Source organism: Cucumis sativus, chromosome 3, assembly GCF_000004075.3.
Source record: "Cucumis sativus cultivar 9930 chromosome 3, Cucumber_9930_V3, whole genome shotgun sequence".
NCBI classification, from domain to species: Eukaryota; Viridiplantae; Streptophyta; class Magnoliopsida; order Cucurbitales; family Cucurbitaceae; genus Cucumis; species Cucumis sativus.
In genome coordinates, this window is record NC_026657.2 from 12,985,324 (window position 1) to 13,011,237 (window position 25,914).

At 32.5% G+C, this 25,914-nt stretch overlaps 4 protein-coding genes across 6 annotated transcripts; 1 reads left to right on the forward strand and 3 right to left on the reverse strand.

Annotated features, from left to right (window-relative positions):
• The first annotated feature begins 6,007 nt into the window (after window positions 1-6,007).
• Window positions 6,008-11,494, forward strand: LOC101214476 (sec-independent protein translocase protein TATB, chloroplastic). 3 transcript variants are annotated; one of them, XM_031882452.1, is made up of 6 exons: window positions 6,008-6,382; window positions 6,462-6,601; window positions 10,104-10,163; window positions 10,272-10,464; window positions 10,805-10,942; window positions 11,110-11,494. In XM_031882452.1, exons 1-6 carry the CDS (start codon window positions 6,160-6,162, stop codon window positions 11,217-11,219), a joined length of 864 nt encoding a protein of 287 aa, XP_031738312.1. In that variant the 5' UTR covers window positions 6,008-6,159; the 3' UTR covers window positions 11,220-11,494. The 3 variants fall into 3 exon arrangements, with proteins under 3 accessions (XP_031738312.1, XP_031738311.1, XP_004140768.2); XM_031882451.1 differs by having other exon boundaries at window positions 6,012-6,382; window positions 10,802-10,942; XM_004140720.3 differs by having other exon boundaries at window positions 6,014-6,382; window positions 6,477-6,601; window positions 10,802-10,942.
• A 185-nt stretch (window positions 11,495-11,679) lies between these two features.
• Window positions 11,680-14,147, reverse strand: LOC101214239 (BAHD acyltransferase DCR). Its single transcript, XM_004140719.3, has 2 exons — window positions 13,590-14,147; window positions 11,680-12,690 (listed from the first exon to the last, which is right to left on the reverse strand). The coding sequence occupies exons 1-2, from the start codon at window positions 14,061-14,063 to the stop codon at window positions 11,800-11,802; spliced, it is 1,365 nt and encodes a 454-aa protein (XP_004140767.2). The 5' UTR covers window positions 14,064-14,147; the 3' UTR covers window positions 11,680-11,799.
• A 3,800-nt stretch (window positions 14,148-17,947) lies between these two features.
• Window positions 17,948-20,242, reverse strand: LOC101210600 (F-box/kelch-repeat protein At3g23880). The gene has a single exon (XM_004140783.3). It carries the CDS (start codon window positions 19,307-19,309, stop codon window positions 18,191-18,193), a length of 1,119 nt encoding a protein of 372 aa, XP_004140831.1. The 5' UTR covers window positions 19,310-20,242; the 3' UTR covers window positions 17,948-18,190.
• Window positions 20,243-20,422: 180 nt separating this feature from the next.
• Window positions 20,423-21,823, reverse strand: LOC101213996 (protein SRC2 homolog). Its single transcript, XM_011652874.2, has one exon. The coding sequence runs from the start codon at window positions 21,529-21,531 to the stop codon at window positions 20,656-20,658; it is 876 nt and encodes a 291-aa protein (XP_011651176.1). The 5' UTR covers window positions 21,532-21,823; the 3' UTR covers window positions 20,423-20,655.
• Between the last annotated feature and the right edge of the window lie 4,091 nt (window positions 21,824-25,914).

Sequence of the window (25,914 nt, forward strand, 5' to 3'; positions counted from 1 at the left end):
TTTGTTTTAAAAATATCATCAAACCATGTTGTGTTTCAAATTCTCAATTAATTTTACTTTTATAAATTTACAAACTGTTTTACCAACACTCTTACCCTAAAAACTTCAAAAAAATTCCATTTCTAACCCATTATTTTTTCCAAAATCAAAAAAAGAAGAAAGAATTACAAAGAGATGCAAAAAAATAAAATAAAAAGAATAATAATGATGATTGATGAGAGACGAGTAGTGCACGTGATGGAGTGCAGGAAAGCAATGGAATGAGGTGCAAGCCAACGTAAATAAAAGCAATTAGAAGGGTAAGTATGAGTGAATGAGATGAAGTCTTTATATAATATATATATATATATATATAATAATAACTTTAATAAGGAATTAATTAATATATTATTATGATTTTTTACTTGGAAGCATAACCCCCTTTTCCTCCCCCCCAAGTAGTGCACGTGTGCACATCCACTTGCTTTCATATTATGGGTTTTCGGTGTCAACAAAGAAAGTGACTTTTTTCTTTTTTTATTTAGATTTCATTTATTTTATTATTTCCTTTTCTTTTTTTTTTCTCTCTCTTTTTCTTTTCTTTTTTTTTTTTAATTTTTTCTCTCTCAAAGATTAAGCTTGCACGAATGGTTCTCTCATACCCATTATTCTGTTACTTTATGATGATGATATCTCAACCTCTTCTTTGGCCTCATTTACTAAAAGAAAAGAAAAAAATAATACCCTTTTCATTGACACCTAACTTTTTAACATTTGAGATGCAAATATCACCCCCCTTTTTTTTTCCTCTCCTTTTTTAATTTTAGCTACTTCACCTTTTTAACCTTTATTTTTGTGTTTTGGTTATTCTTGACCTACTTTTTCCTTTCATCTAATTTCTCATTGCCTTTTATTTTCTCCAACATTTTCTTCCTCCAGACTTCACATGTTTCACTTTTTAACATCAATAAACACCCCTTATATATGTAGTTTGAATTTAAGTGCCTAGCTACCTCTATACCCTTTTTTTTTTGCTCTAGCCTTTTTTTATATATATATCAAATTTATTGTTGATCATCATAAAGTTTGGATTGTCCTTTGTCTCAAAATATATTGATTTTAGAGATGTTTGGGTTCTCCTGAATGTGCACGAAAAACATTTAAGTATATTATCTAGGTTATTGTTCTTATTATGTCTAAGTGAATTAACTACGAGAATAGTTTGTCTTAGGATATGGGGTGATTTTGGACTATGAAAATTATCAAACAAGGAATTCACCTTAGGATGCAAGATGTGCATGAAACAAGAGGCACAACTTAAGGAGTATGTGAGGCGGTTCGAAGGGAGATGTCAACTAGCCCTAACGTGATCCTTGTGCAAGCTAGATTTAACCTTCTAAAGTTCTATTTGTAAATGAATTGAAGAAACAACACTAGGTTTAACTCCACTGTATATATAGAATGTGATAACTTCATATTAGTCAAATTTAAGTTCTTTCCTAAAAATTTGGTTTGATTGGTCTTGTGCTAAAAACTAACTTAAACATTGGAGAGTTTGTGACATGCCATATTAAGATGTGTTGAGTTTTTTAGGCAAAATATTAAATATGTAGTTGTTTTATATTGGTTATTTTGGAGAAATGTGGGTAACTCCAAACCTATAAAAAGAGCTCACTTTCTTTGTTTGCAAATGACTCAGTTAGAAACACTTTAAACTTCAGTGTGCTAACTCTAATTAAATTTCCTTTGTATTCTCTAGTTGGAAAGTGGGTAAAAGGTGAGAGTGGCAAAAAAATTTCAGCGAGTGTTCTTATAATTGGGGCTAGGAGAGAGAAAATCATTATTTGTGATTGTAACAATTTTTTTAACCGAGTGAATTTCTTGATTTTATGTCCAAGTTGGGAGTTTCCCAAGTAAATTAATGTATTTTCAGTTTTTATTGCTTTATTTAATATATTTGTTATTTATGTGTATGCTCCTACTGCATAATTGGGAGGTTTTGTCCCAACGGGATGTTATCCTAATTGTCTTTGTATGTAACATGATCTTCTTCGAAATACAAATTTATTGTTAGTAGCATGTGGAGATTTGATGAGTTTCTTTGATTGTATTTTGCTATCAACGCGAATTATTTGTGTAATAACAAAAGTACAACATGAAAGGTAACTTGGAACTTGTATTTTACATATAGGGACAAAAAAACTGATCACCTAGTAATCTTAGTTAAAAGACACATATAAGATAGCTTTCTCATCTCTAGCTTATATAATCTATGAATGAGATTATCTTTTAATTTCTTCCTAACTTGTTTAATTCTATAGGAATTTTAATTACTTTATCAAATGTCTCTTTCATAAAAGAGTGATTATGAAGATATATATTCTCTATACAAGAAAAAAGCTTCCAGTAATCTATCACATCATAAAACACCATACACCCTTGAATAGACTAATTATACTTCATTAAGAAAAGCTCTTATCACATAAAAGGAAAATATAATAAGATGGTAAAAAAGAAACAACGTTGATAGAGACCCACAAAAATAAAAACTAAACGAGACAACCTATTACATTGCATGATCGAAGAATCATTCAAAAGTATATAAAAATTGAAGAAGAGATAACGTCAAAAAATTAAGACGACATGTGTAGGAAACCTTCCAAGATCATAAGCAGTTAACTCAAGAGTCATCAATATGATAAATTCTATGACAGATATTGGATATCTGCTTTTTTATTGAAAAGATTAACAATTTTCAAACAACGTATTTGATAATACGAATTCAAAATTGGTGGGAGGGGCATAAAAAGTGTAAAATTGTAAATTGGGTAGAAACACAGTAGGGTGATATTTAAAAAATGAAAATGTGCATAATAAAGATAGAGAAAATGATGATGATGAATAGGTATGAAAGTAGATTGTGGTAATGAATGAAAAAGTAGGGAATAATTAGTGGTGATACCTTTAGCCTTTTACCAATGGCCACACGTGTGACAAGTTAAATTTTTTTTATTTAATTGTAGGCTTAAAAGAGAAAAAAAGAAAGGGCAATTAACTCTCTTAAAAGGGACCCAGCCAAGAGTGTGGAACAATTGGATATTTCTTTCTTCACAAAAAACTGACCCCTCTTTATGGGGTGGCTTAGTGTAGTTTTGGACCCACATTGCAAAAGCTAAACCAGCATATCACATGTTTGAGTTATCAACTAGGTGGTGGCTGACCTATATTTTTTAAAAGTCACATCTATTATATTATATTATGTTATATTATATTATTCTTTCCTTTTCTTTCTTCTATCTAATATGCTTTACTCATTTTACCATTATTTCAACATTATCAACTCTACTAATCATCACCCTTACATTCTAACTTTTATTTCACTCAAGATCTTATATTAAATTTGAGAGAAGATAATATATTGATTACAATGCATGGAATTTCTCTCATTTTCTTAAATAGAAAATTTAGTTTGATGACTATCACATAATATATATTGTTAAGATGAATGTAATTTAATTGGAATAAAATTTATAGTTTATTTACCATTTTTCAAGATCAAATGTTATGGTTTAAAATAAAAAGAGAAACAATTGGGTACAATTTTTGTTTTTCTTTCATTAATTAAATTAAGAAGAAATGAAATTATAAAGAATATAAGAAAGGCAAAAACCAAAAAAGAAATAGAATAATATTTGAACATAAAAAAACTAAAAGAGAAAGAATGTGAATGGAAGTAAAAAAAAAAAAAAAAAAAAAGAGATGTAGAAAGGTATAGATGCATGTATAAGGCTGCATTTTTAGCGCTACATATAGAGAGGTTTGGTTTAGTGTCTTCACTTTATACCTTCAATTATTTCCTTTTCTTTTTTTTTTTTCTTTTTTAACTCATCCTTTTGTTTTCCTTTAATTTGTCTTCTTCTCCATTTAAATATAGTCACTTCAATCATTTTTTTTCTCTCTCAATATTATCTCTAATATCTTATACTATACATTATTCAAAATTTACATTAAACTTTTCATTAATTACATCTATCTTGCTCCTTTTTATACATGTATATAGAGTGATCACTTGTATATAGTTAGTTTTTTAAAAATATATAACAAATATAATCAAGGTGGAATAAATTAAGACCGAACAACTTTCCATTCATTTATTTTAAAAAGATTAGATTAAATATTGTAAGAGTTGTTGGCTAATATATAGAGTGTGAAACGAATCTCAAACCTTAAGATTAGTGTTGTAACAAATTATGTGTTAACTGTGAGCTATATTCATGTTGGCGACTTTATTCTAACTCGTACTTTTGAATTTCAATATAAAATATTAGATACACGATGATGAAAAATATTGTAATATTCTTTGTAAAATGAAATCTCACTTTACCAATAATATTATGCTTAACTACTTTTGAAATTAGGTTTGATGTGTATATAATAAAGTATTTATATGATTGATAATGATATAGTTGCAAGGTAGGAGTAATAATATATATATATTATATATATTAAAAAAAGTGTGTGCCTTGAATATAGGAGTTGGGAAGGTGGGGCAACATTGGCATCCCATGTGAAGCATTTAATTTAGACTATAGTTTTCATGTACGTGTTTATATATATATATATATATATATATATATTGATTGGGTTTATTACATTTGACAATTTTATATGCTTGTGGACAAAGAAGAACACTATATATCCAACTACTAATGCTTGATTTTGACTATGAACTTCTAAGTTTTGAAACAAAATTATAATAATTATAATTATAATTGAATTGTTTGTTACAATTTAGACTTGAGTTGGGCCTATCTGCCATTATAATGTCCGAAAGAGTAAGCCTGGGCCCCATTTAGCCCAATAACCCGGCCCACTTACAAAACCTTGTTGGATATTGGAGTCAAATTTTATTTTTAAAAAAGATTTTCTAACACAAATATTCAGAAATAACTTGACTATTACAACTTTATATAATATCAACGTAGTAATTAACATGCCCCTATCTATTTTTAGGTTGGATCAATCCTTTCTGTAATTGCTGTACTAAAATTTTTAAAAAAAAAGTTTCAAAGAATAAAGTAAATTAATGGTAAATAATAAAATTGTTTAAAGCATTTATAAAATATAGCAAATTTTCATATTTCATCGTTGATAGCACTACTATCTATGCACTTATAAAAGTCTATCATGTTTGATTATACAATCATTACTTTATTAAATGTGGATTAAAATGCAATAATCACTTATTTAGCATGTGTTTACTTGTTCGTAGAAACCTTTATTTATATAGAAAAATTAAATTTGAAAAGTTGGAGTAAAAACATTAATTCAATCACTATATATATTTTTACGAAATTTAGAAATAAAAAAATTGAAAAGAAAATGAATGATAGTGCAACCAAGAAATAAACTCAATTCACGAAATAAGAAACCTAAAAGAATAGACTACAAATAGAGAAGAGAGTACCTGAAGGAAACTAAATACTATTTATTGAAAAAGTTTAGATTTCAAACCATAATTCGACAGTAGAGGTACGGCTGGCGGCTCGGATGCGGAAGAGGCGCGGCTCACGGCTCAAGTGCGGAATGGGATCGGCTCGCGCTCGGCAGTAGGACGGCTCAAGGCTCGGCTTACGACTCGGATGCGGAATGGGATCGGCTCCCGGCTCCCGTACACATACAGCTTGGACAGAGCGCGCGCTTGCGAGAGGAGACGGCTACCGGCGCGGACGCGGAAGAAAAGCTTCACACGGCGGCTAGGCTTCGTCGGACGATCGGCTGTGCGCGGCTGATGGAGATAAATTCGACGAACGATCGGCTGGGTTTCGAAGAAGACCTTTCTCTTTTTTTTAATTGCACTAAATTTGAGGACCATTTATAAATAATAATAATAACATCATTACTTTTTCTTTCTTATTTTCATTACATCATATTTTTATGTTCCCTAAATTTATTATCATCGTAGTTAAATTGAAACTTTTTATCCAGCTAGAGTTGATTATTATAGTGGTTCATAATGGTCACCGTTTATGTTAGAGAAATAAAAAAATAGAAAAACAAACAAAAATCTCAAGGCTACTGCGAATGAGGAGGGAGTGAAGTGAAGTGAAGCTGTCTGTATCCTAATTAGCGACTATCTGTTTGCGAGTCTCCCCCAGTTCATGGTTCTTCTCAATAATCATGACCTCCAAAATTTCAGTTTCCACATTACCATTTCCCCCATCTTCCCCAACATCTACTTGCTCAAGACTTTCACCCTCCACTTCCACTTCCTCTTCCATCTTATACCCCATAACCCCCAAATTTCATCTCTCCTTGTGTAATTTCCCACTGGGTCTCCGCCTTTTCTCTCCATGGACTGGTTTAAAGCACTTGGGTATTTCTACCAGAGGAAGGTTTCCCGGTATGGATATAATACTCTTTTATGTTTAAGATTCAATTACTTTTTCATATGTGTCTGTTTGATTTCATATTGTCTGAAAGTGGTATTTTTGCAGAGAGAAGGAAGAGAATTCCTAAGGGGAAAGCAGTTTTTGCATCTTTGTTTGGGGTTGGAGCTCCCGAGGCACTGGTTATTGGGGTTGTGGCTTTGTTAGTTTTTGGTCCCAAGGGCCTTGCTGAGGTTAGTTATACAATTCTTGTAGATTACAGAAATTTTGGAGGTATTTGGCTGTTTCAGATTTGTTTATTTCGTTTAAACGTTTTTGTGGATTTTATTGTCTGATGTTTTCTTGATGATGGCAAAAGTTGCGCCTTTGATAGAATGAATTCTCTTTAGAAATTAGATTCCATCTATTTAAGGTAGTCTGGTAGGTTTTGGTGTTGGTGCCGTTGACCAAAGTTTCTATTAGAAACAAGAAACTTCCCTTACCTTAATGCTCTAGTCTTTTTCTGTCTTGAGCCACGGTGGAGGAATAATTAGTGTTGATGCAAAAATCAACATTTGCTGCCTCGGCCTGGTCGAGGCCAAGCAGCGCCAAGCAATGCCGGCCCTAGTTAAGTCTTGTATTCAAACCCATTCCAGCCTTGGGGCATCGTTGCTATCGTTGCTGGCCCTGATTCTATTATTTGATTGGCTTTGTTGCCCTTTTTTCATGTTTGGCAGATTATACCCATTGGTCTCATAACAAGTATGCTGTATTGTCGCAATGACAAGAAGGGTAGCTTCCTAATTCTTTGACAGACCTTCAATCATTGTTGTGTACATGATAAAGTGTGTTAAGAAAAATCTCATGTATTAAATTCACCCTTGTGACTCGGTTTGTTGGTAACTTAAGGAAGCGTAACGTGTAATCACCATAGGTTAGCCAGCCTAGTTACACGAGAGCTATCATAAAAAGTGAGGTTATGAGTTTCTCTCCCATTTACCTTTTGGAGGAAAAGGTGATCTTTTTTGGTTTGTCTGCGTTTAGGCTTTGTTGCGGGATCTTTGGGAGAGAAACAATAGAATGTTTAAAGGTGTAGTGAGGGGCTCTAATGAGATTTCAAGGTTTCATGTTTCTCTTTGGACTTTGGTTTCAAATATTTTTGGTGGGCTTGCTTTTTTGTTTGCCCCTGTATTGTTTCGTTTGTTTAGCTAGAGCCCTCTATGAGTAATATTGACAACCAAACGTAGTAAGGTCAAACAATTGTCTTGTGAGAATAAGTGAGTTGAACCTCTGGTCCAAATACTCACAATTATTTTAAAAAATAACGTAACTTAAGGGGCATGACTAAGAATATAGAAGCTCCTTATGAAGAAAAGATTTGTGCACATATTTTGGGAACTTTAGAGTTGGGGAGTGATAAGGAACTCCAAGAAGTTTCATTAGTTTGTACTTCTCTGAAAGGGTTTCTATCAGTTATAACTTATATTACGATGTCATATTTAAAGCGCTGAGAAATGAAATCACTGCATTCATTGTCTCTTCTTTGGTAAAATAGTGGGTGGTAAATGTTTTATAAAGAATTGTGAGTGATGTTGATAGTGATTATATTTTCTAATTCTCCACATCTCTTTTGCTGTGCTTTTTGAAATTGAATAATTCTCAGCTTCTATCACGCTTTACTTGAAAAGAACACTAATGATACTTGATATGATTTTAAACATCTTGGTTATTACAATGGACTATCTGTTTATTTCTTTTCCGAGGGTCTTGTCCAGTTGGAACCCAAAAAGTGAAGGCATCGGCTGCCTCATAGGTTTCCTTTTCCCTGTGCTGCACTCTTGTTTTGAGAACCCTCATCATCAATGGTTCTCTGTGAGTATTGGCTTGTAACTGTAATGGAGATAAGAAAGAAGGATAATCTCATCTCTGAATTAAGTAATGCAAGTATATAAATGAAATCTAGCATTTTAAAAGATTCCTCCCTACTATCATTGGGTTGGCCTAGTGGTCAACAAGGTCCATGAGTTTAATAAAGGACCTAGAGGGAATGAGCTCAATTCAAATTCACGGTGGCCAACTACCTAGGCTTTAATATCTTCTAGTTTCCTTGGCACCCGAATGTCGTAGGATCAGACAGATTGTCCTGTGAGATTAAGTCAAGGTGAGTATTAGCTAACCCAAACACTCATTGGTATATCAAAGAAATAAAAATTAAAGGGTCCTCCCTCTTAATTTGATGTATTTGTTGTATGCTCTCAAAATTGTTGATACTGACCCAAATACTCAAACGGCAGTCTACCATTTGTACTTGTTTGGAGACCAAAGTACAAAGAAAGTTGGTTTGGCTTTGGAGATCTCAAAAGGCTATGAAGGTCAACAAGTTCTTGGTATACATTATTACAGTGTAGAGTGCTGAAAGTTGCTCATTTATGTTTCCTGATATGAGACTTGTAAAAGGGTAAGAGTAACTTTTTAAGACTGAAACCACTTGAAATGAGGAGATTGATATGTCAATGTTATTTATTAATTTGTTGTTATAAACAGAAACGGGCAGTCTTAAATGAACACATGTTAGTGAAGAGTAAGGTTAGCCTTGGGTCCTTAACCCCATCCTCATTGTAAAAAGATTATAATCCAGCAATATATCAATTGTAATGGCCCTAATGGGTGATCCTACTTCTAGTCTTGTGCACCTCAATGTAAACTTCAGGATATTGAGCTTTCCACTTGGATGCTGGAACTCAAGAACTTGCAAAACTTCCTTAAAACGTCGAAAATCTTTACCAGGGCCACTCCTTGGCAGCAAGGCTGATGATTTGAAACTGCTATTATATAAGACAATAATTTTGGAACTTCTTTTGGTGGCTCTATCTCCAAGTCTAAAGATGAAGCTGATGGAAAGTTCTTTTTCTTTGGTGTTTGATAGTTCTTGATTATAGAGCTTTGATCTCTGTGCCAATCAAATTTGTTCTGGGCAGGTTCATGTGAAACAAAAAAAAAAAAAGAAAAACCTCACTGTCAGTTTCCTATGTTGCCCTTGGGTTTGGTAGAATGGAATGCTAGGATTTATTTTGATTTGCTCTTCTGACTGTTAGATCAAACGAATGATGCTGCTCATCTGAAAGTTGGTAGCATTATGTGCTTGAAAACTTGTAGAGTATGGAAGGTGAATGGTCAAATTTGACTAATCTTAATCTGCTGGCTTTGTAGTCGAAACAGGTTGTCTGGCTAACTTTCTTTACATTTTCAACCAATTAGGATCTCTTTCTGTAAACTTCCAAGGTGTTGGCTGGGGAAGACGAGAAATCCTTGTTGAAATCTTGAGTTTAATTCTTAAAAACCTCTTCAGAGGCCTCCAGAATGTTGCATTTAATCAAAAACATATATCGAGTTTGCCTGAGTGAAATTCTAAAAAACATCTCTTCAGAGGCCTCCAGGAACTTGAAAGTTGAAGCTTTATAAAGAAAAAATCGTTCAAGTAAGCTGATCCATTGAACTTGGAATTGGATCTCAAAATAGATCAACCTCAAGTTAATTTAACTATTTTACCAACTATCAAACAAAAAGGAATTTGTTTTTATCAAAAGCATCTAGGACTTTGCATAAGATGAAAACAACTTGACATGCATTGATTACCAAGTCTAACAAAAGACCTGAAAACCATTTGGGCAGGTTTTTGTTAAATTCTTTAGAAGATTTAACCTAAAACATATCAATAAGTCCCAAATTTAGTTGACTTAACTTATTTACATGCAGGTTGCTCGGACTCTGGGGAAAACCTTACGTGCATTTCAACCCACTATTAGAGAACTCCAGGTTGTTATAAAAGTATATAGTATAACTTATATATCAGTTTTTGAGATTTTCTTGTATAACTTCTTATAGACCTTATTGTAGTTTTTTGTTCTTCATTTTTGTCTCTAGGATGTTTCTAGAGAATTCAAGACCACGCTCGAGCGAGAAATTGGTCTCGATGAAATTGAGAGTTCAGTTAACAGCTCATACAATGCCAGCAAATCTACCTACTCAAACCCACCTTCTGTTTCTAAAGCAGAAGAATTTGTTTCAAACTCACCTTTTCTTCCTAAAGCAGAAGAGCTTTCAGTGGCTGAACCAAGTGAGCGATTAAGTTATTTCTTATCCATATTCTTATTTGTTATCGGTACTTCTGTTCTAGGGAAGAAAGCTACATAGAAAAAGTAGAATGCCAAATGGAAAAAAAAAAAAGAAAAAAAGATCAGTAAGCAGCCTTATTTTTTGAAAATAGAAACAAAAAATTAACAATTATTGTTAAACCAAGCCATTTGAGAACATGAAATAAAATTTAATAGCTGCCGTGCATCATGTCTAGGAATGTTAAAATGAAACAATCAGTAGGGTTATAGAATCATCGTTCTGTCAGCTTCAATTATGATACGGTTTTTGAAAGAAAATTTTCTTATGTATTTTAACAGCAGATGATTCTTCATCAGCAAGCAAAGCTTATAGCTCTGAAGAATACCTAAAAGTTACAGAAGAGCAGCTAAAAGCTCAAGATGAGCTTCAAACCAATTTTGTAGCCCAAAACCAGAGTGGATCTCAAGTACAGCGTGAAGGTTGTTAAAATCAAATCTCTCAAGTTTTATTTGATAACTATTTTGTTTTGATCTCATTTTTTAGGTAAACATTTGAATTCATAGTCAAATTCTAAAACCAAATGGTTATCAACGGGATCTTCATTTTCTCACCCTCCTCCTAAAACTCTAACATATACTCTTAATAGGAACTGTTGAAGAACCTGCCACGGGTGCTCCTGAACTCCAAAATCTTGACATAGGTAAGGTTGAGGAGTCAACTGCCTCAGCACCCGGACCTCCTGGAACTGAGACGTAGAGTTATTGGAATCGGAATCCATTGTGGATGGATGAGTATTTGTTGTTTCATCAATGGATTGGATATGATACAACATGTTTGTTTAGGTGGGCAATTAGAAAATGTGTTAGTGTTTGGGAGAGGTGATTTTATCAGTGTCTTGGAACGTAATTAGTTTCTAGGCATTGGATAAGATGGTTTTTGTTGGATTACTATTAAGTAGAATTCCTTCCTCATTTCATATTAATATCTTCCACGGATTTTAGTTTTAAAAAAAAAATATATAATTCTTAGTCTATCAGTTTTGTGAAATAGATTCAAAACATATTCTAATTAGATTACCTTACAAAATGGCTAATAAATAATATCCATAAAAGAAATATATATATATATAAGAAATTTGAAATTCTAACATCTTGGTCAATAATTAAACAATTTCATTATTAATAAAATAAAAAAGCATTTTTGCGCAATTAAAAAGGAAAAAAAAAGGGTCACATAATGTAAATAACATTATAAAAAGCAATATTTCCCCAAGAAATTCAAAACCCCAAATTCTGTCCTCTTCCACTTTATTCAAATCACTTGGGAAAACAAAAACCTAAATCTCCAAAACAAACTCCTTATCCTTCTCCAGCCTCGCCATAGCTTCTTCCTCCAAGCTTATCTCCACATCGATTCCTCCATTCTTCCCTTGATACAGATACATCATCCCATCAAATCTATTATTACATCCACTCCTCACGCTCTCCGGTTTTCCCCATCCAAAATCCACCTCATACACTTTAAATCTCGGTGAACTCCCCACCGCCACACAGTTCATTCCAGCGTCCTTGAACTCGAAGATCTTCGGCGCACTCTCCCATTCTTTGTTCCTTTGATCGATCGCCGCTGCGTCGTGTGACACGATTGCCTTTTGGATCACTCCAGCCCCGAATTCCGCCGGATTCATCAGTAGTAATCCAGCGGCAGTCCCGGTGAATATCGCTTGGATTAGGTTTCCGAAGTAGCTCTCCGGCATTGGCGGATCCACGCGTTTACGGCAGTCTGCGAAAACGGTGAAGACGGTGATGTCTTCCGGCTTCAGGTTTCGGGCCTGTGTGACGTGACGCCATATGTGGACGGAGAGTGATTGGAAAGTGGAGAATGGAGTTGAGCCGTCCGGTTTTGGTGGATTTGCTGAGTTCACTTTTGATTTGATCTTGTTAATGGCTGTTTCTGTGAATTTGAAGACCTTCTCCTTTAGCGGTTTCGGAGGCGGGGCCGTGGAATCGCCATTGGCGGATGCGGGTTGCGGTGGCGGAGGGGATATGTCGAGTTTTACTCGTGTGTTGCGCGCCTTGGTGCGCTCGAGAAATGGAGGGACGGATATGTCTTGAGCCCCACGGGAGACCTCAGCCCATGAGCTCATAAAGTGCCACGTGGCGGTTCCATCGAGTACGGCGTGATTGAACGCGCATCCCATTGCGATTCCGTCCTTAAGCTTGGTTATCTAGACGGAAAACACACAGTATTTGGTTGTTAGTGGGCTGTCTGAAGCTGATTTATTAGCCCAGTTACAACTATTTTGCTCTGGGCTTGGACCATTGAACTACTGAGCCTAGGCCCACAATCCTCATGATGCCATATTGTGCCGGGGATCCACAACTTTGGGACCCAGGCTAACATGGTATTGAAAATTCAGTTTAATAATGAAACGAAAATATTAGAAAAGGATATAGTCACACATATAACCATTAGACTGAAAATAATTAAGGAATAATTGTAATGGAGGGTTATTTTTAGATTAATTTTATTATATTTACAAATTTGTTATATACTTAATTATTTTGAATATAACAAAGTTTTAAAAAAACTTTTAAATATATCAATCTGTTAAAGTATATCAATATAAAAGTACTGATAGACTATTATTATGTTGTAAATACTGTTCCATCACTAATAGATTCTAACTTTTACTATATTTGTAATTTTTAAAAATGTTGTTATATATTTAATTATTATTCTTAAAATTATCAATAATTATAATTATTCTTAAAAATGTTAATTTACTAAGAATCTTAAAAAGATTTTAACAAATATGAAAGATATATATATATTTATTGCATTTATATGGCTTTGACCATTTTGGACTTTTGTTCAATTTTACTCCTGAATGTTTTATGAAACTTATTAATTAAATATGTAGCAACATGATTGTATCGCTAATAATAGATTGGAAGAGTGATCTATATAAAGGTTTTAATGATATATTTGTAATTATTATTATTTATTACAATTGTAATGGCTTGTGTTTCTTTACACTAAAATTATTATCATTATTTAAACAATTTAAGTGAAAATCAACTATAAAGGGTTAAAATTCGAAAATAACTATCATATTTATTTTACCTGAACAGCCAACAATGGCCTCTGGAGACCTTCCAAGTTGAGGATCCCATTGTATGGAATCAGCTCCTTGAGTGTAGCCGTGCCTTCCTCTGCCACCAAATCGGCTAAACCCACATCCTCGGCGACAGCTTCGGCCACCTCTACGCCTTCCATATCATCATCATACTCCACTCTAAAAATCCCATCCTCATCCTTACCCAACCTCCCAGCAAGCTGATGGAATGGCTCAAGAACCATCTCCAGACCATCCTTCAGCTTCTCCACCGTCTCAGGGAACTTCACCTCCCCCCCATTGTCCCCGTAGAGGATGAGCTTTTGGTTGTAGTAGAAGGCAAGATAAGGGAGGTCAAATGTGACCAATTGGTAGTGTTTTGTACCCAGTTTTTTGTTGGGTTTGACATGGGTTTTGCCTATGATTTTCACCTTCACTTCTTTCTCCTCTTTTTTCACAGCTTCAGGAAGATCACCTGCCATGGATTTTGAACAAACAAACAAAGACAAAGTAAAAAGAAAAATAGAGATTAACTGAGGATGTGGAGAGAAAAGGAAAAAGATTTTGAGTGTTTTATAGAGAAAGAAAGTAAGTAATATGGTTGGTAGTGCATTTATGGGGTTCATAAGGTGCAGTTGTGACATATTAATGTTTGTCTTGAAAGTTGAGAACCCACTGGCCACTGGTTCTGCCTTTGGATGGAAGTTAGAGAAATTACATTGCCTTCTTCTTCTTCCTCTTCCTCTTGGTGCAAAATAAATTATATAACCATCAGGCTTCTTCCCTAATAATTTAGGACCCGTTGTGTTTATAAATTACTTTTAAAAAAAGAAATGTATTGTAATTCACTTCTTGATTTGTAGAAAAATATTTCAATAAACATCGTTCATTTCATGTAATGAGGTTGGAAAAGGTGTGTATGTGAAGGGCAAATATGGAAAAGGGAGGTCTAAAATTGCAAAATAATAGTGACAAAAATTGACCAAACAAGTGGTTGGAGAGTTTTAGTTGAGATGAATTTATTTTGGATTTTTGGCAAAAGCATCCCCTCTTTAATAACCCATAAGGCTCATCCTAATTTGGCATTACATATCAAATGGAACCCACCCATTTATTTTTATTGCCTTTTAACTTCACTACCAAAACAAAATAATAATAAAACCTTCTACCCAATTTTCAAACTAAGAAGTAATCTTTCTTACCCACTCTAAATTGATTAATTTATAAAATTTACAAATTTAACTAACTCAAATCATAACTTTCTTATCCCCATATTAGTTTATCAAAGATTAAGAAGTATATAATTTTATCCCATTACTAAAATTTAGGGTTTAAATAAATAAAATTATTATTGAACAAGTCATATTAACTTTTAACTTTTAGAGGTTTAGTGACATTTTCAAAAATAGCAAAATATTAAAACTATTTATTCCTATATCCATTAAATTTTCTATTCTGGTATAATTTTATGAAATTTTTTCAAAAATAGTAAATTTTACAAAATATTTACAAAATATTTACAACTTATAGCAAATTCTATAACTGATATATTATGGTGATAAAAGACTATCATTGATAGAATAAATATAAGATATGGTTCCAAATTTTGAATTGATCTTTTTTTTATGTGCACAGATAAACTCATATTTATTGGACATTTTCAAATATAATACAATGAATTAAAATATTTACAAAATTTCAAACTATATCAATCTATCAATGTCTATTAAAAACAACTCTAAAACAAGAATAGCTCAATTTATGACATAGTGTTTATATTCTCAATTATAAAGTGAAAGATTAGTGTTAGTGTAAGGATATTACAAGAACACTATGAAGAATCTAACGACCCATTTAGATTGATTTAAGAAAAAAGTGTTTTAAAAAAACACATTTTGATTTAAATTCTCTTTCGACTAAAACTATTTAAAATATATTTCAAAACTGATTATCGAACGACTTATTTTTTAAAATTAAATATTTTAAAATGCATTCCATACTAATCATTTGGTTAGACTCTTATTTTGACTGCGTTGACACATTGACTTACTAGATTAAACTTTGTAGATAACATTCATTTAAATCTAGAAAATTAAAATTTGGTGGCGAGAGTATCTAACTACCCTTTTCAAACTTATTGAAAAAATATATTTGATTGAACTAAACTCTTAAATGATTTAAAGTTACTCAATTTAGAACGTTTTTTTTTTTATCAAGATTTAAATGTGAAAATCGTACATGCATTCAATTTGTACACTTTTACTAACTTATTCAAAAGTCATACTAAAAAATTGAATAATTATCATTGATACATGGACATTTTTTTTAAGTAAATCGTAATCAAGAGTCTAAGATGATTAATTTATATTATTAAGGATTTAATGGATAAAATGATAGGTTGTTATATGGTATCTTTATTTTTTATAGAAAAAGTTATATGTATATATGTTGTGTCACATGTATTTTTGCAACATTAATTAATGTGTGAAGCCCACAAAGAGGTTGGCATTAATATAAACAGCAGCAATAAGTGAGAGTGCTTATTTTGGTTCCTAACCTTTCCATAGCCACAAAAGTAGTTATAGACTTTTAGTTAAATCAATGTTAACTCAAAATCAATATATTTCTATTTTGACCATTTCATTATCAACTTTTAATCAACTAATACTTAATTAAATACCCATTTAGAATGCAGAATGGAACCATTTTGAAATTATTTCTATTAGTATTTTGTATTCGATTGTTTATAATTAAATTTTCTAACCTAATCGCGAACCCAACAATACCAATTAAGTTAAAATTTGTGATTGGAGGGTAAAATCCATCTCAAAATCTTCAAATGAAATGTTTAGAGCTTCATTTCAAGTTTGGTTAATTAAAATCAAATGAACAAATATAGAAGATGGGAAGTAATTGGTTTGAAAACCCATCAACTCCATTAAATGGAATAACTTCCTAATCCTATGTTCTAACCATTTAAAATTTCTCACATATAATTTCGCATATTGTATGCCTTTAATTCTATGTTTCTCTCTTTAAAATACTTTAAAGATATATATATACACATTATCAAATAAAATTTTATTCGTCTCTATCCTAAATATCATTCACCAAAACCAAACTATAATGGTCTTACATGTCCTTTCAATTCTAGATTTTTCTTTTTAATTTTTAAAATTCATTGAGAAGAATTTTTGTTAAGGTGTTCCATTTTTTTTTTTTTTTAACGTTCGAAAGCAGTTTTATTTATTAATTCATGTATTCACCATTATTATTATTATTGAAAATTTAATGGAGTTAAATTGAGGTAGATGGAAAATAATGTCATATCCCATTAACTCAATTGAAGAATTATAAAGTCAATATAATGACTGTGAGTGTCAGAGTATATATATATACCAAAATCAACTTTAAAATTAATCTTATTATTATAATTATTATATAATAATTAAATTAACATTCATAGATTAAAAAAAATCTTTCTCAGGATGGTGAATGTCAAACTATCAAGTGCACATGGATATGGGTTTGTGCCCCTATATTAAATGTTATCATAAATATTGGCCACGATGCATAATTTCTTGACCTACAAAATTGGAGGAATTGTTTCTTTTTTCTTTTTATCATAAAATATTATATTTGAGAAGATAAATCAAACATACTTCATATCCAAGTTAGCACATGATTTTCCATTTTCGAAAACAAACATCATGCAATAGTTCAATGAGGAATAATTACATTAATTTACAAAATATAACTAGAGTAGTTAGACATCAATCAACCTCATTTGCGATTTAATTCCTCTTTTAAATATGAAATGGATTTAGTTATTCCATTATATAAAGATGAAAAGAAAATTGGATTATAAAAGATTAGAGAGTAACTTAGGAAAAAAGTAATGTAGGATTTTATAACTTACTTACTCAATCACCCATAGGGGAAAAAAATCTCAAATACCCACATAATTTTTCGATAATGTTATAGCTTCCCTTTACCATTTAATGTTGTCATTAATTTGTGGCACATTACTTCCAGTTCAAGGTTTTTGAAGTTCATATCAGACATTTATGGAGGGGGAAATGGATGATGATGAACAAAATGTGGAGAGTTCAATTTCATCTTCATTTTCTTTTCCCATAAAAAGTTAGTAAAAGTCAATGACAAGGTATATGAATCCTCTCGTTAGTTGAGGCATGTATTTTTAACCCAAATATTCGAAGTTACAACTTTTCATCTCAAAGTAATTTAGGGTGAAAAGAGATGATATGTATGTTATAATGTTTTCAAGAGTTCTCTACCTAGAACCATTAAAGAGTACAATTCAACTATAACTATAACAGAATATATATTTGGAATTCTCCAACAATTGACTCGAAAGAAATAGTCTGTACTATAAATTTTTATCTCCAAGTAATTCAGAGCAAAAAAAGAAACATGACATTTTGAAGAGACTACTTGAATGGTCTACCAATACGGAACATGAATTACACGAGTAAGATTCTAATTGTATTGAACATACCAATCCATGATGTGGTCATTAAAAAAATTAGATTCATATGTTCAAAAAATAGAAGATTACAGATTGAATCGTTATCAGAATTGTACCTTATTAGAGTAGAAGAAGACTCTCCTTATAAGAATCTGCATAAACCCAATGAGATCCCAATTCAATTCCAATATCTTCAATGCGATCCAGTTCAGTGTCAACCAATGCAAGGCTGGGGTTCCCCATCTCTTCAATCTGCCTAACAGTGAGAAATTTATAGTCTAAGAGGCTCCAAGGTCTTGTTATTTTCCCATGCAATGGCAGAACAATAGAGTTTAATCTCACCCAAGACCCCATTTTCAAAGCCCATGTGTCACACACTTGCTTCCCGTTCCCACCATCAGGCCTGCAATGGAAAATAGAAAGAGATTCTTGGACTACTCCCAAGCATAATGGTGGAGTGTCTATGTAAACCAAACAATCAGGCAACATTAGTCTATGAAACTCCTCAGTGGCTATGTCAAAAGAGAGAATGGAATTGGGAATTCCACCATTTTTGTGCTTCACAATCCAATAAATAAGCCCATTAGAGCAGATGGATTTGGACAACAATCTGCAGTCAAGTGCAGTAGGAATTGTAGGAACAGAAGAAACTCTCCTCCAACAATCAGCTTTGAGACTGTAAATTTCCACTTGATAACAGCAACTCCATTGCTCAATCCTCACAATTCTCAACACTATGTGATCGTTCGTTGCTTGATGGAAGCCAAATGCTAGGTAGTTTAGAGGCCAACAATGGTCCCATTTGGGAATCAAACTACTGGGAAGCAACCTAGTTTTCCTAACAGAAGGGTTCCATATATAAATTGGATCAACATCCAATAGACTTGCAGACGAAATGCAAACTAACCCATTATATGATCCACAAACAGAGAGTTTATAGCCTAGATTGGCCTTCATAGGAATCTCTGATCGAAAAGTTTCATTGAATGTTTCAGCATTAACAAGTGAGAAACATGCTTTCTGGTCTGTGGGGGAGCTATTGATTATGAGCAGAGAATTTGGGATTCTCTTTTCCAAATGGGCATTAACAAACAATGGGTTCTGAACTAATTTGTTCCATTCTTTGCATACACATCTGAATCGCAGAAGCGATTTCACAGGTAAATACGAAAGAATCTCAATCAAAATTTCAGTTGGACAATTTACAAACACATCGTGGGAATCTAGTAGTACTCGCATAGTTAGGCAGGAAATCCAAACGACAGAAACCAAGTAGACAATATTAACGAAAATAGGTTGAAATGCAAGAGCAACCCCCAAGAAAAGAAGTAAAATCTGCAGATTTCACCTGTGAATCAAAAGTAATTTGAACTAAACTCAAATGAAGATTGCAATCAAACAATTTTTATCGAGATCTATGCTAATATTTGGAGCACAATCAAAGTGGAAAAAGGGAAGAAACGGTTGGTTGATCAATTGAAAGTGAAAGAAAAAAGGTAAGATTCTGAAAGAAAGAGGAAAAAGAATTCACACCATCAATCTTTGAACTGATTCGATTGGTTCCAAAAGTGTTTGGGAAGAGAGAGAGAGGGTGAGATTAAAGTTATAGTAAGAAGCTTTAAGTTGAAGATTGGGATTTGGGATATGGAAGCTCAGTAGTGGCTGCCATACGCAGAATATTGTCCGTTACGGCGCCCACTACGCACATTGAACATCGTGACGAGCGCCATAATATTGCCGCTAAGCTTTCTCCCATTTCTCCCGCTTTAATTTACTATTCACATAAAGCTCCAATACAACCAAAATCCCACTTGGCTCAAATTATGTATTTTCTAAATTCTGAATTCATATCTATTGAAAACTCTTATCTAATTTTAAATATCGTATAATTATATTTTAAAAAATCAAACAAAAATACAATGAACTGAATCTACATTTCTTAAATATACAATAAAATGTTTATATATATATATATATAGAAAACAAAAATAAACGAACCATATAAACTAATTTAGACCGCCCACCCTATATGTTGGGATTGATATTGAAATTCAAAAGAAAGAAAAGTAGGGGAGAAAAGGCATATTCTAAATGCAATTATTGTTTTAGAAGAATAAGACATTAGTCCATATTTTGACTATAATCTTTTTCTTTCTTTCTTTCTTAAAAGAAAAAACTATAAAATAAATTATTCATTTTAAAATAATCTATTATAAATTAAGAAAGTGAAAATTAGTGAAAAATCAATTTTACACAGTATACACATATAGAAGTGTTAGGTTTTAAAACTATTATAACACTATACCTAAACTTCAAAGATTAAAGGATCAAATTGGTATTTTCTTTTTCATAAAAAGTGAATAATTGTTATTTATTAAAAATAAATACATATTTTTTTTGTGATTTTGAAAATTATTCTAGGCGAAAAACTAAGTGAGCCTAAACACGCATCCCACACCGAGCCCAACAAACAATAGCCTACAACGAATATATGAGCTCATGTTCCATTGGGCCCAAACGAACATCCCGAAACTCATGAACTGAATAGGCACGAACCGACCCGAATACGATTAGTGTTTCTTCCTCTAAAAATCTTCGTCGCCGTAGCCAAGGTCATCCTCAACCTTCTGCGCTGCGTCCTCGGCGATCTGGTCCTCCACATACTCGACGCCCTCTCCGATGGCCAATCCACCTAAAATTCCAGCAGCCGCGCCCACCGCTAGCCCCGTCCCCATCCCGAACTTGCTTTTCTTCTTCTCCTCCGGCTGCCCATAGTACGTATGTTCGCCATACGCTGGCTGTCCATAACTTCCCTGACCGTACGATGGCTGCCCGTAATTCGATTGGCCGTATGGAGGCGCTGTTGGTGGTGGCGCCGGTGCGCCATACCCCCCGTAGGGGTATCCGGACGGCGGAGCCGCCGAATAGTAAGGATTGGGAGGAGCAGAGTACGGAGCGACATAAGGAGGCGGCGGAGCAGAGTAATCCCTAGCGCTACCTGGCGGTGGGACTCCATACGGCGGGGTGTAATAAGAATCGGATGATCGGTAACGTGGTTCTCGGACAGTTACTTTAACTTCGATTTTCCCTTGCGGCCTACCGGAGGGCCGTTTCAATTGGAGAGTTCGTTGAGAGCTTTCGCCAAGTCCAACATCGTCGATGAGCTCCGCAAGGGGAAGTCGAGCGGAGCCAATCAACGGCTTGGTGTCTTCATCAGCGCCGACGACATGAACGACGTCGATATGGAGCGTGGAATCCTCGATCGATGAGAAGAAGGGAATGACGAGCGTTTCATCCCAAAAGGGCGATGTATCGCCTTGATTGTCGACCTTTGTAGACGATTTTTGCTTGGGATCGATCCAAACGACGGCGTAGGGCTTGAGAGTGCCGTACTTCCAGTTGATGTTCTTGAGATCTTTAGCGGACTGAATTTTGAGTTCCAATTCGTAGCGAGAGGCCATCGTGGGTGCCGGAAAGAGCAGTTTAAAGGGTGAATTGAGAGATGAAAATGGGATACCTAATGAGTTGTTTCCGGTAAAGACGTAGCTAATTCTAACATTTATAGGAGACACGTAGGTACTAGATGATAGTGGTTTGGAAACTAACCGTGGCTTTGTAACTTAATTACATAAATGGACATTACACGTGTCATTTTGGTTAATGCGAAATGACAATATTCTCCTTGCTGCTTGCTTGTTGGCAACTGGCGTGGAGGATTCGGCCTTCGGGGAAGGTAAAAAGTGGGGGAGCCATTAACCGGACGGGTGCGGTTAAAAAAGGAAAAGTCTGAGAATATCGTTTAATGCAGCGCACGAAGCTATGGACTAAGTTGATAGCTTAATTGCTAAGCAAGAGAAGCTGACGTCATAGTTGGTTCCTCCTTTTTTCTTTTTTATTCCAGTCAAGTACTCTCTATTTGTTGTTCTTAAATGCTGAGGTTGGACAGTAATTAACATGATAATTTTTTTTTTCCTCTACATTATTCAATTAAAATATAATTCAATTAATCGTAGTAGTCATTTTTTTAAGTATAACTTTTGCGGAATTTTGAATCCAAAATTTCTTCTTCTTGGTTACCTGTATCTTGTTCAATAGTTGTTTTAAACTATATATAATATAAATTATTATATATATTTAATAATTATTTTGTAGTTTTTCTTTCCTAAAAATATCTCTAAAACTTTTTCAAAACTTTCAAAAATACCTAAAAGTATCCTCGTAGAAATCATTAAAGTTTTATTTCAAAAACACTCTTAAAACTTAAAATAATAATTAAAAAAAATACTTTCACAATTAGTATACGAACTATAACTAAGACTCTTAATTGTTGCAAACCTAAATCTAAATTGAAAATATATCTCTACTAACAATAAATTTATTAGAAATTTTATTGAGTTTGAAAATAATCGATTTTAAAACTGGTTTAGTAAACACTGCGTCTTCCTCCAAATTCTTCATTTATTATCTATTTTTAGTGAAAATTGTGTCAAGCTCCCGTTAGGATAGAAACTCCTCAAGTTTAATTCTCTCCAAGTTTGTGAGACTCACTCTCATGAAGTTGCATCTTTCTATAATCTTTTTTTGTTTGAATGACTTGTGCACCTCCTAAATTTAAAGAATTCATTTTCAATAAATCAACATGCATAATGGTAAGGAGAATGAAGTATGTCTCCAATACACAGTATAGTGTTCCCTCTTCTAACACGAATCGAAACAACTACAACAATATAATATCAATGCTACTCTTAAGAGGACCGAGTGTCCATTAAATATGCACACTAGAATCACTATGAAAACCCCTTACTTCCATGGTAATCATGCACTAGATAAAGGAAAAATATAAAATATAAAAGACAACCATTGAAAAGGAAAGTAAATATCGCAAAATCGACATTTATGTAGACCATCACTTTTCCAAAACAACCACAATGCAATGTCATTTTCAATATTGTCAATCTTATAAAATCCAATAACTTTATATGAATTTATAACCATACAAACAATAGAGACATTTTTACTTTAGAGTTGTTTTTTTAACGAAATATTAACAATTTTAGTTCATGCACTAATAATGAACATTTTCTTAACATTTTTTTTTCAATTTAAGGATATTTTTTAAGCTTTTCAATAGTTTAGAGATATTTTCTAAACAAAAATTTCACAATTTCTAACCAAAAAGCACTTTTTAATAATTTTAAAATTTTAATAAAAAATTTAAAAGCTTAGGAGTATTTTTACCTAAAATGAAAAGTTGAGGGATATATCTTTATAATTTAGCCTAACAAACTAAACAACTCGTCAAATAATAAGATGTGACTTTTCTATAAAGTTAATGAGAAACAAGATGGGTCAATTTGCATATGTCACAACATCAATTTAATATCGTTTTTCCTATAAGACGTTTCTATTTAAAGATTAAAGTAGAAAAATAATTAATAAACATTATCATCCCCTACAAAATTGAGTATTTATTAGAAATAAATTCAACTAAGAAAGTTGTAAACTAAAAGATATGACATTTTAAACTTTGTACATCAAATGAATAATAGATCTAAAAAAAAATTATTTGATGAGATAGTCAATTTGCTTTGCTGACATACCATTCATAACATAAGATATGATAATAATGATAATAGAATTTCTTCCATTGTGCATGCCATTATATTGATACCATATATGTATATATGTATACTATGGAAAGTTTCTTATACTTTGTTTGACTTTTGTCGGTACATAAAAGATAGAGAAACCAAATTGGATCATTAGATCTAAAATATAGTTTCATCCTCTAAAATGAGAGAAGAAAGTTGGCAAAAAAGAAGCATTAAAAGCACATATAGCAAGGATGTGTGTGCCACCCTAAGTTACTATATACAACCTATGACATCAATAATACATGTAATTATTTTTCAATATTTTATGTTTCTTTTATATTATTTTCAAATTTTTTAATTTCATCGTCCCAACAATTTTATAATTCGTATGTTAATTCCTATTTGGAAATAAAGTGATCTTTTTCTCTTTTCTAATTTGGCCAACTCCTTTTAATGGTTGATTTCTCTTTGAATTTCAACATCATTGTATGGCTAAGAAACCATGAAGAAAAAATACAAGGGGTGAACACCAATAAAAATAGGTCCACTCACACGCTAAACTTCTGCTACAAGAAGGTTGAGTTTACACCATTGCAAAACAACCATTGGACAACAAACACTGGACGGACATGTGATTCTCAAACCGTACATTGTTGCAAAACAAACTCAATAATTCAACTCTCCATTTCATGAAAATGTTGGATTCCCACTAAACAAAGATTCGTAGAAGTGTTTCAAAATCCATTTCGAGTAATTCTCAAGTATATCAGTTTTTCTTTTCTAAACGACTTATTCTCAAAGCTAAACATGCAAAAAGTTAAACCAAACACACTTTACTTTTACGTTTTTTTGGAAGAAAGTTAAAATATTCCGCCAACAACTTAAAATAATCATCCTAACACTTTTGAAGTCTATTGTAAATAGTAGTTAAAAAATAGATTTAAATATATATATTTAAAAAGAAAAACACTTTTTCAACCGTCAATTATAGACTGTGTTGATAATTAAAGGAATTGGAAAATGAAAATATGTTTAAAATATTTCATCAAAATTATGACCAAATAATTAAAAATAAAAAAGAAAAGAAGAAAAAAAGTGGGAGGAAGGTGTAGTGGAAGGGCTAAGATGGTAATTGAATCCGAAGGAAAAGAAAGGAAAGTTAGAGAAGAAATAGAGGAAGGGAATAATGGTGAGCTTTAAGATTGAAAAAGTAAAGAAAGGGGGCCCACGCGGAGTCTACTCGTACACTAATTTGGAAAATGACCCTTTCTTTTTCTCTTTCGACAATTATAGACTTCACTTCATTCTGCAATTCCAAATATGTCCTTTTCAACACATGCCTGCTCTTAAGCTCCTTCCCTCTCCCATCACCACTCACCCAAACGAGAAAACCCAAATTATGTGTTGGAATGGAACTACGCCATCCCTTACCTATCTTATGTACTTTATGTGGAATCTATTATCCATACTTTACTCTTATTCTTATACACATTCTTACCAATCATCCTTAATCATGGACATAATTTTTATTATGGTTATGCGTAACATGACCTTAATTGTGAAAAATATCACAAATTTATGTAGACAAATATTTGGAAATAACTTTCGAACCTTAAAGATTAGTTCAAAACTTAATTTATTGACAAAATTTGAATGAAAACTATTAGTAGTTAATAAGTTGTTGCAAATATAACTCTAATTGAGTTTTAAAATAATTGTATTTTCAAGAAAATTGTATAAAAATTCTTATTTTGTTTTCATACAAATACCTACAGTTTTTTCATATTTGCCGTTTACAACAAATTTTTCAACAACTAAAATGAAAATCAAAACTTCACAGTGATAAATAACTTAACGTTTAAACTAGCCATTAACACACCATGATAGACTCTCTTGTTAAAATATTTAAGTTATAAGATCCGTAGTACTTTCAATATTCATTTTTTTCTTTGTTATATTATATATACACGTTAACTGAATTGAATATTTATTTATTTAGATAAAAGCTTGTCAAACAAGTAATAGAAAATGAAGATGAGAGCTCTTTAATCCATAAAGTTTAGGGCATTCAATAAAGTGGAAAAAGTAAAGAGCAGAATATTAATCATTTATGTTCTTAAACATAATTTTTATAACTTTTAAAAGTTTATGGCTATTTTAAAGGAAAATTGTTTTAAATAATAAAAAAATTTAGAAAAAACATCTCATAATACATCTTTTTTTACATACGACAGGTTTGGCAATATGATG

Excerpts from the sequence above, each read along its gene's own strand:
- LOC101214476 (XM_031882451.1), top strand. The coding sequence starts at position 6,160 with ATGACCTCCAAAATTTCAGTTTCCACATTACCATTTCCCCCATCTTCC. Across the intron at positions 6,602-10,103 it reads GTCCCAAGGGCCTTGCTGAG|GTTGCTCGGACTCTGGGGAA; the intron begins GTTAGTTATACA and ends ATTTACATGCAG. Across the intron at positions 10,465-10,801 it reads GCTTTCAGTGGCTGAACCAA|CAGATGATTCTTCATCAGCA; the intron begins GTGAGCGATTAA and ends GTATTTTAACAG.
- LOC101214239 (XM_004140719.3), bottom strand. The coding sequence starts at position 14,063 with ATGGCAGGTGATCTTCCTGAAGCTGTGAAAAAAGAGGAGAAAGAAGTG. Across the intron at positions 12,691-13,589 it reads GGCCATTGTTGGCTGTTCAG|ATAACCAAGCTTAAGGACGG; the intron begins GTAAAATAAATA and ends TTTTCCGTCTAG.
- LOC101210600 (XM_004140783.3), bottom strand. The coding sequence starts at position 19,309 with ATGCGAGTACTACTAGATTCCCACGATGTGTTTGTAAATTGTCCAACT.
- LOC101213996 (XM_011652874.2), bottom strand. The coding sequence starts at position 21,531 with ATGGCCTCTCGCTACGAATTGGAACTCAAAATTCAGTCCGCTAAAGAT.